Raw genomic sequence first — 15,627 nt, 5'->3', positions numbered from 1 at the left:
AGTGCCTGCATAGTTGTGGTTCTAATGCCACTTGGTGAGAGATGAAACCAATGATCTTTTTAGCCAACTGTAAGGGGAGCATTCTTTCCAATGACTTTAAAGTTAATTTAGCAGGAGTTCCTGGAGACCTAAACATTTTTAAAAGGTTCCTCCTTTGGGGTTCAAAGGTTGAGAAAGGCCATTTTAAAAGTATATATTACTATATAATCACTCAACACTGAATTAAGCAACATAATGATTAAAGTGACTTCAAGGAATTCAGATAACCCTGCATATCAGTTAGGTTACTGAAAAGGCAATATAAACCTCTCCTAACTACTGACTACAATGAATTATTTATTTTAAAGCAGTGTTCCGCCCAAAAAAAAAAAAAAAAACATTTCAAGCCAGCAGCTACACATACTGCAGCTGCTGGCTTTTAATAATAGGACACTTACCTGTCCTGGAGTCCAGCGATGTCAGCACCGCAGCTGATGTTTCCATCAGCTGTTGGGTGCTGCCGCCGCCATTGCGGGTAAAGGTACCTGGCAGTGTAGCCTTACGGCTTCACGCCAGGAAACCTACTGCACATGTGAGAGGCCCGCTCCTCTCTCCTACTGGTCCGGCGACAGGGAGAGAAGGAGAGAGCCCCGGGGTGATGTCACGGACCGCAGCCCGGACTCCCAGAAGTGGGAATAGGATACCAGTCAAAGACAGGTACCCTGTTGCCCCCGAAAGGTGCCAATTGTGGCACCGAAGGGGGAGAGGAGATAAATGAGCGGAAGATCCACTTTTGGGTGGAACTCCGCTTGAAAAATTATTAATCTTATGATAATTTTATCCTAACGGTGTTTATTTTACACAAACTGCTGGCAAGAGGGATGTCATTTTCGCCTCAGCAAGAATCCCAGAAGTCCAAGAGGTTGCCCCTAAAAACGGTATTGGGTGAAAAAAAAATATCCAACTAGGAGGAAGGTGGGGGAGGGAGTCAAGTGATGTTAAGCTATATTATATATAGTTATATTCTTTGGATTGCGATTTATTACCCCAAAAGACCAGATATCAGTGTTTACTTCATATAAGCACCTGCATTTTACAGCTAAATTACTAAATGCAGTGTGTGTTGTGGATCCTGCAGTGTCATAGCGAGATCTCTCTGCATACTGTTGCAGAGATTACTCTGTGACAGAAAGATAGCAGTGCCCACAGGCACAGTAAGGTTTTAAAACTGGACAATCTAGTTATTACCAGCTTGAAGCAAGCAGTGTTTTAGGGTGGTCCTGAGGGCAATTTTTTTTTTTTTTTTTACATTAAAGGAGAAGTAGGGAAAGGCAAATTAAGAAATGCATATTACCCTCATGCTTTTATGCCTTTTCTTTATTTTCCCAGTCCTTTAGTTTGTGCAGTACAGACACTCGAAGTGTCAGGAAACGACCAGTAACGGTCCCCTTTCTGTTTGAAAGTTCAGAGTGGGCGGATACAACTCCAGCAATCCGCCCACTCTTTCAGTCCCTCCTACTCTTTAACATGTGGCCACTCTTGGCAAATGGGCACACACCTTAGCAGCAAGCCAGAACGTGCACCTTTTCCACGTGTCTCTGTTTCCATAGTAACCTATACACACTTGAACCAGGAAGCGGAGGCAGAGTGAGAAGTTGTGCACAGTCTTCATCTCCAGTGGCTGTCCTGTCTGTGTTCTAGCCTGCACGGTCAGCAGCAGTCTGTGTCCTCTCTCTCCACCACCTCCTCTGATACTTCCTGGGCTTTGATTTCCTCCTGCGTCCTCAGATCTCTCTTCCCCTTCCCTCACACTCAATGCCTGTGTCGGCTTCGAGCACAGAAGGTTATCAGGAGGGGGTGGTTGGCACAAGAAAAGCACATTATAATGTTCAGTGATCCCTGGATGCTCTCTACACATCCCATTCAGATAGGACGACATCAGCCACTTCTTTACATGTCTATCAGTTTGTGAATAAACAGAGAGATGTGTTCAATACATTGCAGTGCTGCAGGGAGAGGGAAACAGGAGTCCCCATCTTCAGTGTCGTATTATGCTTTATATTTTTATCAGGAATGTAGAATATGTATAAAGAGCACTTCAGTGATCTCTCTTTTACAGTCACTGAACTGCTCCTGCTATTACAGAAGGCATGTCTGTGTGCTCAGGATCGTCTGTCAGGAGGGAGGGGAGAAGGGGAAGGAGGAGAGGAGCTATGCAGTGTGAACTCAGGAGGGAGCAGCAGACTTCAATCACACAGAGGAGAAGGAAGGGGGGTGGATCCAGACTCCCATTGTCTGCATGATGCTTCAAGAAAGACTATAGTCCCTCCCACCGGTAATTAACCTCATTTTAACAGAAAGGGTGCACTTCTCAGAGTACAGGAAAGCTCTGTAGGTACAAATAGCTTATAAGGATCGAGATTAAGCCCAAAAAAACAATACTTTTCTTTTAAGTGACGGTTCACACCAAAATTGCACAGGAACATGCCCTGTGTTCCTATGCGATGCAATTTTTAGCCCATTAATTTGAATGGGCTGGAATCACTCTGGATCACACCAAAAGTAGTGCATTCCCTACTTTTAAAAAATGCACTGAAACCAGATTGCATGGTACTGCGGTACCATGTCATTCAGTCTATGGACACACGGCAGGGCTCTGGAGCATACCATACGTGTGCCTCCATAGCATACAGATTGCTATGGAGGCAGACACAGAAGAGGAGGAACAGAAAGCACCAGTGTGGAACCCCCAGAAGAGGAGGTTCGGAAACACGAGCAGGTAAATATACCATATTTATTATTTTAGGAAAAAATTAAGCCTTTACAACCGCTTTAAGGCGTATCGCTCCATAAAACAACCCAAGGCACAGTATTAGTAGATTGACTGTTGGCATAAACTAAAAAAGACATTCAGATCAACAAGTGTACAGTAAATTCAGCGTTTCTGCCCATTTATGACTTAGCCACTAGCCGACCAGCTCACGCAGATATACTGCAGCAGGCCGGCTCACCTGCGCAAACGAATCACTATACCTGTGCGGCAGCACGCCACCAGAGTGCTCTCGCTGCACGAGCGTGCCCACGGGTCAGTGACCTGCGATTGCCTAATACAGAGGCAGAACGGAGATCAGCCTTTGTAAACAAGGCGAATCCCTGTTCTGACAGGGGACATGTCAGAGATCTATTATTCGCAGTGATCGGGAACAGTGATTTCTCATGTCCCATGTCCCATCCACACTACAGTTAGAACACAACCCCCCGATAGCCCCCTAGTGTTAACCCCTTCCCAGCCAGTGTCATTTTTACATTGATCATTTTCATAGCACTGATCAATGTAATAATCTCACTGGTCCCCAAAAAGTGTCATTTGAGGTCAGATTTGTCCACCGCAATGTCGCAGTCCCACTTAAAATCGCAAATCGCCACCATTGCAAGTAAAAACAATTAAAAAAATAAATAAAAGTCCCTAAATCTATCCCATAGTTTGTAGAGGCGATAACTTTTGCGCAAACCAATATACGCCTATTGCGATTTTTCTTACCAAAAATATGGAGAATATATATCTATATATAGCCTAAACTGATGAATAAATTCTTCCAAGGCTGAAGTGGTTAAAGAATTCAACAGTCCAGTTTTATTTGCTAACCCCCCCCCAAAAAAAAAAAAAAAAAAAAAAAAACACACACACACACACCGCATGGTAATGAACATACTGAATACATTATAAACAGAGTCTATCATGAAATAACATATATTACATAATTACTAGGAACATACCTGAGCCACAATGGACAAAATTCCCACCACTGCTATGAAAGCAGCAATACTACCCTGATTAAATCCTATAATCTGCAATGAAATTAAAAAGGGTGTTATTTACATTACACGCAAAAAAAGGAGTATGAATAAAATGTTGCAGGCTTGCATTAAATTGTTACAATATTACTGTATTTTAAAGTATGAATGAATTTACAGCCCCAAAGAATATTGAGAGGGCCGAACTGCATTCTTTAACAAATTAGGGCTGCAACTAACGATTATTTTCATAATCGATTAGTTGGCCGATTATTGTTTCGATTAATCGATTAATCGGTTAATAACCTTTAAAAAAAAAGTGTGGTGTATAATTTAGTTAATATGTAAAGTTTAAAAAAAAGGCAATTTATTCTTAAATATCTCTATGCAGTGGTAAATATAAACAACTATATGGTTAGGGAGCAAAATATTGAATCCACTCTGAGAATAACAGACAGAAGAGATATACTGTATATACACTATTAGAGGAGATATACTGTATACACTATTAGAAGAGAAATACTGTTTTTTGGCCAATTTGTTGTTGGGCAGATTAAAAAATACAAATTGCTGCAAAAACGCATTACATGCTTTTCTGCAGCTTCTCCATTGAAGTATATTGAACCTAAAAAGCACCGTTTTGCGTTAAAAAAAAAAAAAAGTCCCTGACCCTTTCCAAATACGCATTGGCTGAAAAAAAGCATATATGTGAACGTGTCCCATAGGAAACCATGTTAAATGAGGTGTAGTGTGTTTCTGCAAAAAGCACCAAAAAACACATAGATGTGAACCAGGTCTAAGACGTTTAGTAACATAGTGGTGTTAAAAGAAACTAAAATCAGCCCTTTATAGTACAAAAAAAAGCAAATAATCGCTACTGTAAGGGGTTCATTTTTTTACTGTAGAACGGTGAAAGTAATATTTACAGTAGCGATTATTTGCTCTTTTTGTACTATAAAGGGCTCATTTTATTTTTTTAACCCCATTATGTTACTGGCCGATTAATCGATTATGAAAATAGTAATCACTAAATTCATAATCGATTAGTTGTCGATTAATCGATTAGTTGTTTCAGCTCTATAACAAATAGTGATTTCAAGCACAGGAAAGTAATTGCAAAGTAAAACACACTGAGGACTGATGGTAAAGCTGCAGTTGGCCTGTAAGGTGTTGAGAAAAATAATAAATTAATACTCCAGCATGTTGCAACATCCAAGCATTGTCACCAAATGCATAAGAAAAAGAAAAAAAAAAAAAGTTTTGCAAATAGGGATATACTGAAGTACTTTGAAAGCTATGAGCGGTTTATGAACTGCAATTTTAAAATGAACCAGACCTAAAACATTTCAGTCGAGCTCTGAGGCTTTTCGAGCAGTATTTGCATATATCAGGAATAAAATTCAAAACATGATCATTCAAATGGAAACCTGGTGCATTCCTTTTCCACAGGGCAACATGTGCATTCCTTTTATTCAAACCTTGTCAGAATTCAAGTACGCATCTGTTCTTTCTTATTTAGTTATCACCATCTGAAATCTATTTAAACCTAACAAGAAGTTAAGAGTGGTGCCTAGTATAGAAGTGCACGTCGGTGAACTGGTGGCAAGTGCAGAAGTTGGTGAGTATAGAGTGCTCGTCAGTGCAGTGGTGGTGAGTGCAGTTAGTCGTGGTGCCAAATGTGAGTTAGAGCAATGGCGTTCAGTGAAGAAGTGTGTAGTTGCTGTGGTGGTAACTGTACAAATCAGTGCAGCTAGTGCAAGGACAGTCAGAAAATGTGCAGCTAGTGCAGTGGCGTTGACTGCAGAAACGGGCGGCAGTGTGACTGCAGAAACGGGCGGCAGTGTGACTGCAGAAACGGGCGTCGATGCAGTGGCAGTGACTGCAGAAATCCCCAAATATGCAGCATGCTATGGGTTATGTATACCGACAATTTGGTAAGAAGTTATAAGTCCTCCTTTAACCTCTTGCCGACTGCTGGCTGGTAAAAAACGTCCTAGGCTTTCAGTGGGGTTATCTATCCGCCGGCGATTCCCTTCACAGCAAGAACAATCATAGCGGCTTTTCAGCCGCTTGATCGTTCTTATAGGCAGAGGGAGGGGACGATCCCTCGCCAGCCCCCCTCCCCCCCCCCCGTACTTTGCCCGTGTGATCGGCGAATCGGAGAAGGAGTCCACCACAGGCCGAGGTTAACCATAGATTTCCGAAGGACTGATGGACCCCAGCAATCTTTAGGGCTTGGACGTTATGACGTCACGTCCGGGCCGCCGGAAGTAAACAAAGCCGGGGACTCAGCAAAAAAGCCTGAGATCCTTCTCTTTTTTATTATCTCAGCCTTTCCTGCCTGGAGGAGAGAAGTGGGGACCCCACATCTCTCCATAAAGTGGACCTGTCATGCACTATTCATATTACAAAGGATGATTACATTCCTTGTAAATAGGAACAAAAGTGATCAAAAACTTTTTTTCAAAAGGGAAAGTGTTAAAAAAATTAAAAAAAAACACGCATACGTAGGTCGCGCCCGCATATGTAAACAATGTTCAAACCACACATGTGAGGTATCACCGCGAACGTTAGAGCGAGAGCAATAATTCTAGCACTAGACATCTTCTGTAACTCTAAACAATGTAACCTGTAAAAAAATTTAAAGCGTCGCCTATGAAGATTTTTAAGTACTGAAGTTTGGCGCCATACCACAAGTGTGCGTAATTTTAAAGCATGACATGTGAGGTATCTATTTACTAGGCGTATCATCATCTGTCACATACAAAAGAAAAAAAAAAATTGTTCTAACTTTACGGTTTAGGCTTTTTTTTTTTAAATGAAAGTGTTACTCAAGAAAAAAAAAATTGCGTTTGAAACATTGATACGCAAATACAGTGCGACAAAAAAAAAAAAAAATTATTGCAATGACCGCCATTTTATTCCACAGGGTTTCTGAGATATACATCTCTCTCTTTATATAATTTTCTAGCAGAAAAAATTATGATTTTTACATGTGGTAGAGGAGTGCCGCAAGTGGTTAAAATAAAACTCTCATAAGCATTAAAAATTAAATATAGATCCATATATTCTTATACCTGTATTACCCTCACCAATGAAATGGTATTCAAATGTGAAGAAAATACTCTTTATTCCACGCTTTCTAGCTTCTCCTCTCCTCTCCCAAAAGAAGCCAAATTTGTGGGCGTTACTAACCTTGAGCTCAGGCAGAACTCTGTTGCCATGCACTTCCTGGTCAGTGAGCTCACCTGGGGAAGGGGGAATGGCCATTAGAAGGCTCCAACCCAGTTCCCCTGTTCCAGTGTCCTTGGTTGCTAGGATGCAGGTGGTTCCAGCTGCCCATCGTCCTTGGTTGCTAGGATGTAGGTGGCTTTTGTTGCCAGCATCCTCAGTTGCTAGAATACAAGCAGACCCAGTCTGCTTGTATCCACAGGCAGTTGTGTCACATAGCCTCATTGGTTGTTATGGCACAGTGCGGCCTGTGTTCGAGCAGTAAAAGACGCTGTGTGCCAAGGACTGTCTGCATCCCAGCAACTATTAAAAAAAAAAACACAAAGAAAACAGAGAGTGGGTAGATGTGGGAAACTGACATGTCCCCTCCCCTGCATAGCTAGTGTGTAGTAGAGTGTAGGAATTTGGAGATTTGAGACTGATAGAAGGTTCTTTAAGTTATTACATACATGAATATATACACACACACATACATACACTGTATCTCACAAAAGTGAGTACACCCCTCACATTTTTGTAAATATTTTATTATATCTTTTCATGTGACAACACTGAAGAAATTACACTTTGCTACAATGTAAAGTAGTGAGTGTACAGCTTGTATAACAGTGTAAATTTGCTGTCCCCTCAAAATAACTCAACACACAGCCATTAACGTCTTAACCGCTGGCAACAAAAGTGAGTACACCCCTAAGTGAAAATGTCCAAATTGGGCTCAAAGTGTCAATTTTTTGTGTGGCCACCACTATTTTCCAGCACTGCCTTAATTGAGCATGGAGTTCACCAGAGCTTCACAGGTTGCCACTGGAGTCCTCTTCCACTCCTTCATGATGACATCAAAGAGCTGGTGTATGTTGGAGACCTTGCGCTCCTCCACCTTCCATTTGAAGATGCCACATAGATGCTCAATAGGGTTTAGGTCTGGAGACATGCTTGGCCAGTCCATCACCTTTACCCTCAGCTTCTTTAGCAAGGCAGTGATCATCTTGGGGAGGTGTTTGGGGTCGTTATGTTAGAATATTGCCCTGTGGCCCAGTCTCCGAAGGGAGGGGGATCATGATCTGCTTCAGTATGTCACAGTACATGTTGGCCTTCATGGTTCCCTCAATGAACTGTAGCTCCCCAGTGCTGGCAGCACTCATGCAGCCCCAGATCATGACACTCCCACCACCATGCTAGACTGTAGAGCCACACTTGTATTTGTACTCCTCACCTGGCTTGCCGCCACACACAATGACACCATCTGAACAATCAGACCACCGGACATGGTTCCAGTAATCCATGTCCTTAGTCTGCTTGTCTTCAGCAAACTGTGGGCTTTGTACATCATCTTTAGAAGAGAAACTAATTATTAAATAGATAAGTGTGCTAAGAATTAACTTCCTAATAAATATTGTTAAACCGTGAAGTATTAATATGTGATAAGTGATACCAATCAAATTTCAAAAATAAAACAATACTAGTACTAATTAAAAATGCAAAACCATAGCTGTCTTCATAAAACATCCAGGTAAAATTCAGAATCAAAAATGAAGAATAATACCAGCAAACATATATTAATCTCAATCCTTAATAAATCAAACAAATGTTCTCCATATGTTCAGAGAAAAAAAACATCCATTACAACAGTTTTGGCCCATTTCTTCAATTAAACATTTCAAAACGGGGCTGCACATCTCAGCCCTGCAGTTCTGAGGCTTATTAGATGGTGAATTAAATCCTCCCAATTCGTATTTAAAATAATGCAAAGAGAAAAAAAAGAAGAGAAATATTGCGCAATGAAGCTACTTTATAAGATCATCTGCATCCGCAGCATATTCACTCACATTTTAAAGGAAGAATAAACAGCGCTTGTGAAACAATCAGGAACAGTTTCGTTTTCATTCCTCTCACCGCTGACACTGTGTATCGAATGACGTCACTGGCTCCTCCCAAAGGAATTTTTGAAATTTGATTGGTATCACTTATCACATACTAATACTTCACGGTTTAACAATATTTATTAGGAAGTTATTAGCGCACTTATATATTTATTAATTAGTTTTATTTCAGTGTCAATCAGAGCACCTTTGTCACTTAAGAGCTGCTTTAAATTATTTGGTAATTTCCTATTTTTCACCTACATTTTATTGAGGATTGTGGGTATATTATATATTTATATTCAAGTCCCTGATATTTGCACATCTTTTCTTTTTGTATTTATTTTATTTAAACACCAATTTACTATCCACTCAGCAAATCAGCGCTTTAGTAAACTTTTTACATCTTTAGAAGAAGCTTCCAGACCAATTTGATGCAGTGCGCAGCGTATGGTCTAAACCCTGACAGGCTGACCCCCCCCACCCCTTGGCAGCACTTATACGTCCATTTCCCGAAGACAACCTCTGAATATGAGGCTGAGCACGTGCACTAAACTTCTTTGGCCTGTTCTGAGTGGAATCTGTCCTGTTAAACCGCTGTATGATCTTGGCCATCGTGCTACAGCTCAGTTTCAGGGTCTTGGCAATCTTCTTATAGCCTAGGTCATCTTTATGTAGAGCAAAAAAAGCATTTTTCAGATAATCAGAGAGTTCTTTACCATGAGGTGCCATGTTGAACTTCCAGAGACCAGTATGAAAGAGTGAGAGTGATAACACCAAATTTAACACACCTGCTCCCCATTCACACTTAAGACCTTGTAACACTAACGAGTCACATGACACCAGGGAGGGAAAATGGCTGATTGGGCCCAATTTGGACATTTTCACTTAGGGGTGTACTCACTTTTGTTGCCAGCGGTTTAGACATTAATGGCTGTGTGTTGAGTTATTTTGAGGGGACAGCAAATTTATACTCTTAGGCCCCTTTCACACGAGGCGGACTGAGCCGGCAGATGACAGGTCCCTCTCTGCTCAGTGAGCGGGGAGGGGCTTGTCAGGCGCCGCTGCCGCCTATGGAGGGATCGGATGAAAACGGACAGCATGTCCGTTTTCACCAGATCTCGCCCGATCCGATAGGGAAGGATGTGAACGTAGGACCATCCGTCTGCTTTTAGCGGATCAGATGTCAGCGGACATGTCTCCGCCGACATCCGTCACTCCATAGGCTAACAAGGAGCGCCCGTTCAGGTCCGCCGTCAAAACTGACAGGAGGACCTGAACGGTCTGATCATGTAAAAGGGGCCTTTTACAAGCTGTACACTCACTACTTTACATTGTAGCAAATTGTCATTTCTTCAGTGTTGTCACATGAAAACATATAATAATAATATTTACAAAAAATGTGAGGGGTGTACTCCCTTTTGTGAGATATATAGAGATATATATATATATATATATATATATATATATATATATATATATATATATATATATATATATACATACATACATATACACACAATATTGTCAAAAGTATTGTGACGCCTCCCTTTACAGGCACATGAGCTTTAGGGGCATTCCTAATCCCAGTCTTAGTCTGTAGGGTTTAATATTGAGTTGGCCCACCCTTTGCAGCTATAACAGCTTCAACTCTTCTGGGAAGGCTGTCCACAAGGTTTAGGAGTGTGTCTACGGGAATGTTTGACTATTCTTTCAGAAGCGTATTTGTGAGGTCAGGCACTGAAGTTGGGCGAGAAGGCCTGGCTTGCAGTCTCCACTCTAATTCATCCTAAAGGTGTTCTATCAAGTTAAGGTTAGGACTCTGTGCAGGTCAGTCAAGTTCCTCCATCCCAAACTCTGTCATTCATGTCTTGCTTTGTGCACTGGACCAAATGATTTGGTGGAGGGGGTGGGGGATTATTGTGTGGGGTTGTTTTTCAGGGGTTGGGCTTGGCCCCTTAGTTCCAGTTAAGGGAACCATTAAGGCGTCAGCATAGCGAGACATTTTGGACTATTTCATGCCCCCTACCTTGTGGGAACAGTTTGGGGATGGTCCCTTCCAGTTTCAACATGACTGCGCATCAGTGCACAAATCAAGGTCACTGATGTGCTTCTGGAAGAATGGTCAAACATTCCCATAGACTCATTCCTAAACCTTGTGGACGGCCTTCGCAGAACAGTTGAAGCTGTAAATGATGGGCCAACTCAATATTGAACCCGACGGACTAAGACTGGGATGCCATTAAAGTTCATGTGCATGTTAAGGCAGGCATCCCAATATTTTTGACAGTATAGTGTGAGTGAAAATATATAGCTCTCTAGCCTTAAACAAACACTTATACAAAGACACCTGAAAGAAAAAAAAAAGTGCCTGTAAAATGGCACAGAGGACACAATCATCAAGTGAACACACAGAACTGCAGTCACCTGAGCAGCTCATTTGAAAAGTTTATCATTATAATATTATTTTAATCACTCTGACCACTCACCTGCTTGAGATAGAGGAAAAAGCTGGAATACTGCCCAGCTTCTGGAAGGTAGGAGAAGAATACTGTGATACAAATGAGAAGCACGGTGGTGTCCTTCCCAATCTTCTTCAGTGACTGAAAGAACAACTTAAAATTAATACTTTTGCATATATTGAACAGTAATTTAGGATGTTGCTATTACAAAAATGTAAGTGAACAAAGCTAAGAGAATATATCCAGGTTGAAGAAGACAGCCGCATTATAGCTTGTATTTTCCTGGCATATACAGTAATTACAAGTGAAGCAATTAGGTTCACAAATGTATCAAAAGCAGGTGGTAGAGATGTTAAATGTTAAAGTTCAGCTCTGTTTCAGTCAAGATCACATTATTAAAAAAAAAAAAAAAACATACGAACAGAACAGAGAAATATAAAAATATGAGGTTACTCTTGAAATAAATTAACTGAAAACAAATCATTTTCCATGTGATCACTCACAAATGAAAGTTTTCTGATCATCCCTTCTCAACAAGCTGAAGTCAACACTTTGGAAAGCTTTTTTCTGATATACATTTTGTATTTACTCCCTAAAAATTGGTAAATATGGTTTTGTTTTTATTTTCTTACATGTATTACATTTGTAATAAAACAAATATACTCTCTCTAGTAAAGACACCCTTTTGTTAGTTTTCTAATAACTTATTTTATTTTCTCACAAAATGCTATATTATCACCTCCTCAAACACCACCAATGCCTGCTCAATAGATACCTCATTGAAACTTCCAGTTCTCACCAGGCTAACAGTGCTATTTTAAAGTGTTTCTAAAGGCTTTTTTTTTTTTTTTCTTTAGGGGGGGGGGTCTGTTAAACACAGGTTTAACAATCTCGATCCAGCGATCTGCACAAGTGCAGCGGCTCTCCCGGGTCTTTTTCTCCTCATTGGTTGAGACAGCAGCAGAAGCCACAAATATTTTGCCTTTCATTTCTATTTTAAACTGAATGTGTTGTATTACAACAAGGTGGGGATTTACATGTACTTAAAGACCAGCCTCGTTTTGAGATTTTGGTGTTTACATGTTTAAAACATTTTTTTTTGCTAGAAAATTACTTAGAACTCCCAAACATAGGAGGTCTAGGGCTAGAATTATTGCTCTCGCTCGAACGATCGCGACGATACCTCACATGTGTGGTTTTACCACCATTTTCATATGCGGGCGCTACTCACGTATGCATTCGCTTCTGCGCGCGAGCTCGTCGGGACGGGGCGTTAATTTCTTTTTTTTTCTTATTTATTTTTACAGTTTTTTTTTTAAACTTGGGTCAATTTTATTCCTATTACAAGGAATGTAAACATCCCTTGTAATAGAAAAAAGCATGACAGGTCCCCTTAAATATGAGATCTGGGGTCAAAAAGTCCTCAGTTCTCATACTTGGACTTAAATGCAATAAAAAAAATAATTGTCATTTGAAAAAACAACACTGAAAAAATGTGCCTTTAAGAGGTATGGGCGGAAGTGACGTTTTGACGTCGCTTCCGCCCTGCAGCGTCATCGAGATGGGTGGGCCATCTTCCCCTCACTCGTCTCCATGTCAGCCCAGGGGACAGACACAATCGCCTCCGCAGACGGCTCTGGTAAGCAGGGGAGGGCACCATATCGTGGCGGGACACGGACACACACACACACACTCTCTTGCCACCGATAAAAGTGATCTCGCTGCAGAGACCACTTTTATCTTGTAGCCGACCGCCGGCCGAACATGGGGATACCGGGGTTATGGCAGCTAGCTGCTGCCATAACAACGATATCCGTCCCCAAAAAAGGGACGTGTATGTACATGCGGTGGTCGGCAAGTGGTTAAAGTGGAACGCCACCCAAAAGGGGAAGCCCCGCTCGTTTGCTTCCTCCCCCTCTCCGCTACCACATTTGGCACCTTTCGGGGGGAGAGGGAAGCAGGTACCCGTTTTTGACCGCAGCGAGGTCCCTTGGAAGTTCAGTCCCCCCTCCTCCTTCCCCTGCCACTGGGTCATTTACAAAGTGCAGCATGCTTTGCGCATGCACAGTAGAAAGCGTTAGAAGACTGGCGGCAGCAGCACTCGAGAGTCGACTGAAAAATCGTCTGGGGTGCCGACATCGCAGGATCCCTGGACACGTAAATGTTTTAATATTAAAAGAAAGCAGCTACAGTACCTGTAGCTGCTGACTTAATTTTTTCATGGAGGGGGCTGAAGCTCCGCTTTAAGGTCTTCTTATAGAGGTATATAAACAAAATAGTTTATCACTGGAGCTAAATGCGATCTCCTACTCTATCCACCTTTAGGTAATCCCTGAACTCTCATCTCTTCAGGTAAACCTACAGCACCTCTGCCTTCCTCAACTGTACGTAGGGCGGCACAGTGGTGTAGTGGGTAGCACTCTCACCTAGCAGTAAGAAGGGTCGCTGGTTCGAACCCCGACCACGACACTACCTGCCTGGAGTTTGCATGTTCTCCCTGTGTCTGCGTGGGTTTCCTCCGGGTACTCCGGTTTCCTCCCACACTCCAAAGACATGCTGGTAGGTTAATTGGATCCTGTCTAAATTGGCCCTAGTATGTATGAATGTGAGTTAGGGACCTTAGATTGTAAGCTCCTTGAGGGTGTAGGGACTGATGTGAATGTATAATGTATATGTAAAGCGCTGCGTAAACTGACGGCGCTATATAAGTACCTGAAATAAATACTTTCTACATCAACTCATCCCTACACAATTATTACCTTTTGCACCACTAGCCCCCTCTCTATCATACGATCTTCACCCTCAAATCTTAAAATTTATTCTAACTGTACTCTATCCTTTTCTATTGTAAAGTGATGTGCAAACTGTTGGTGAGATACAAACACATAATAATCACTGTAGTTAAATGCAGTTTTTGGCGCGTTAAATCGTTCTGCAGCATGTTTGCAGTGGGCCCCCTGTGCTGCTAAAGATAAGGTTTTGCCTTTGGAAAGCACAAGGTAGTGCACATTTAGGCTGTTGGGGAGAACAAAGATGGTCTCCGAATATATTTCCTTTCAAAATTAACTATTTATTAATGAATCGCTGTCCACTTCTGACATCCATAACTTATACTATATGACTTCTCACAAAGATTACCAAAAAAAGAGCATGAACTTACAGAAAAAGGGTCAGCTTGTTCCCAGGAAATTTGCGCTCCCCAGAAGTTAGGTCTCATTTTGTCACGTAGAGATTCTGGTACGACCAACAAGATAAAGCAGATATCTAGCAGTGCCACTACAGTGGCAAGGAGAACTACTAAATTATCACCATAGAACGTAGATATGTAGGCTCCAATTGCTGGGCTGGTGACCAGACTTGCTGCAAATGTAGCGGACACCTTTGATAGGAAAACATACATTAATGTAATTGGTGTTGCTTACATTGCTGTTCAGTTAATTTAAACAAAACACAAGAACTTGTACAACAATAGAGCATGCAAGCCAAGCGAAGCACATTTAATATTGAAAATATACTTTAAAAATGAGTTTTAACCGCTTCGCCGCATGAACATTTACGTTGGCAGGCAAATGGGCGTACAGGTACGTCCCTTTAAATTTGCCGCCGTGTGGTAGCGCGCACGACCCTGCCGCGAGCTACGTGAGTGTGATCATGGACTCGATGTCTGCGGGGATACCCGCGATCGTCTTACAGTGACACTGATCACCGCTCCCTGTGAACGGGAACGGTGATCAGTGTCGTGTCACACGTAGCCTATCCCCCCCCCCAGTTAGAATCACTCCCTAGGACATACTTAACCCCTGCAGCGCCCCCTAGTGGTTAGCCCCTTCAATGCCAGTCACATTTACACAGTAATCAGTGCATTTTTAATCGCACTGATCGCTGTATAAATATGAATGTTCCCAAAATAGCACCAAAAGTGTCCGATGCGTTCGACATAATGTCGCAGTCACGATAAAAATCGCAGATCACTGCCATTACTAATAAACAAAAATTATTAATAAAAATGCCATAAAACTATCCCCTATTTTGTAGACGATATAACTTTTGCGCAAACCAAACGCTTATTGCTATTCTTTTTTTACCAAAAATATGTAGAATACGTATCGGCCTAAACTGAGGAAAAAAAAATGTTTTCTTATATATTTTTTGGGGATATTTATTATAGCAAAAAGTAAAAAATAATGCGTTTTTTTCAAAATTGTCGCTTTATAACACAAAAAATAAAAAATGCAGAGGTGATCAAATACCACCAAAAGAAAGCTCTATTTGTGGGGGAAAAAAAAGACGTCAATTTTGTT

The 15,627-nt window shown here is 41.5% G+C and overlaps 1 protein-coding gene across 1 annotated transcript in view; it reads right to left on the bottom strand.

Annotated features, from left to right (window-relative positions):
* LOC141146459 (hippocampus abundant transcript-like protein 1) overlaps window positions 1–15,627 on the bottom strand; it is a 136,238-nt gene that overhangs the window by 26,005 nt on the left and 94,606 nt on the right. Inside the window, exons 6-8 of the mRNA XM_073632960.1 lie at window positions 14,487–14,705; window positions 11,354–11,467; window positions 3,757–3,828 (exon numbers count right to left, since the gene is read on the bottom strand). Coding sequence (XP_073489061.1) covers window positions 3,757–3,828; window positions 11,354–11,467; window positions 14,487–14,705 — 405 coding nt within the window. The remainder of the gene's footprint in view (window positions 1–3,756; window positions 3,829–11,353; window positions 11,468–14,486; window positions 14,706–15,627) is intronic.

The sequence above is a fragment of the Aquarana catesbeiana genome, linkage group LG01 (genome assembly GCF_042186555.1).
Source record: "Aquarana catesbeiana isolate 2022-GZ linkage group LG01, ASM4218655v1, whole genome shotgun sequence".
Classification (NCBI taxonomy): domain Eukaryota; kingdom Metazoa; phylum Chordata; class Amphibia; order Anura; family Ranidae; genus Aquarana; species Aquarana catesbeiana.
Note: the sequence above shows the minus strand (reverse complement) of the source record. Positions and strands in the feature narration are given on the sequence as shown.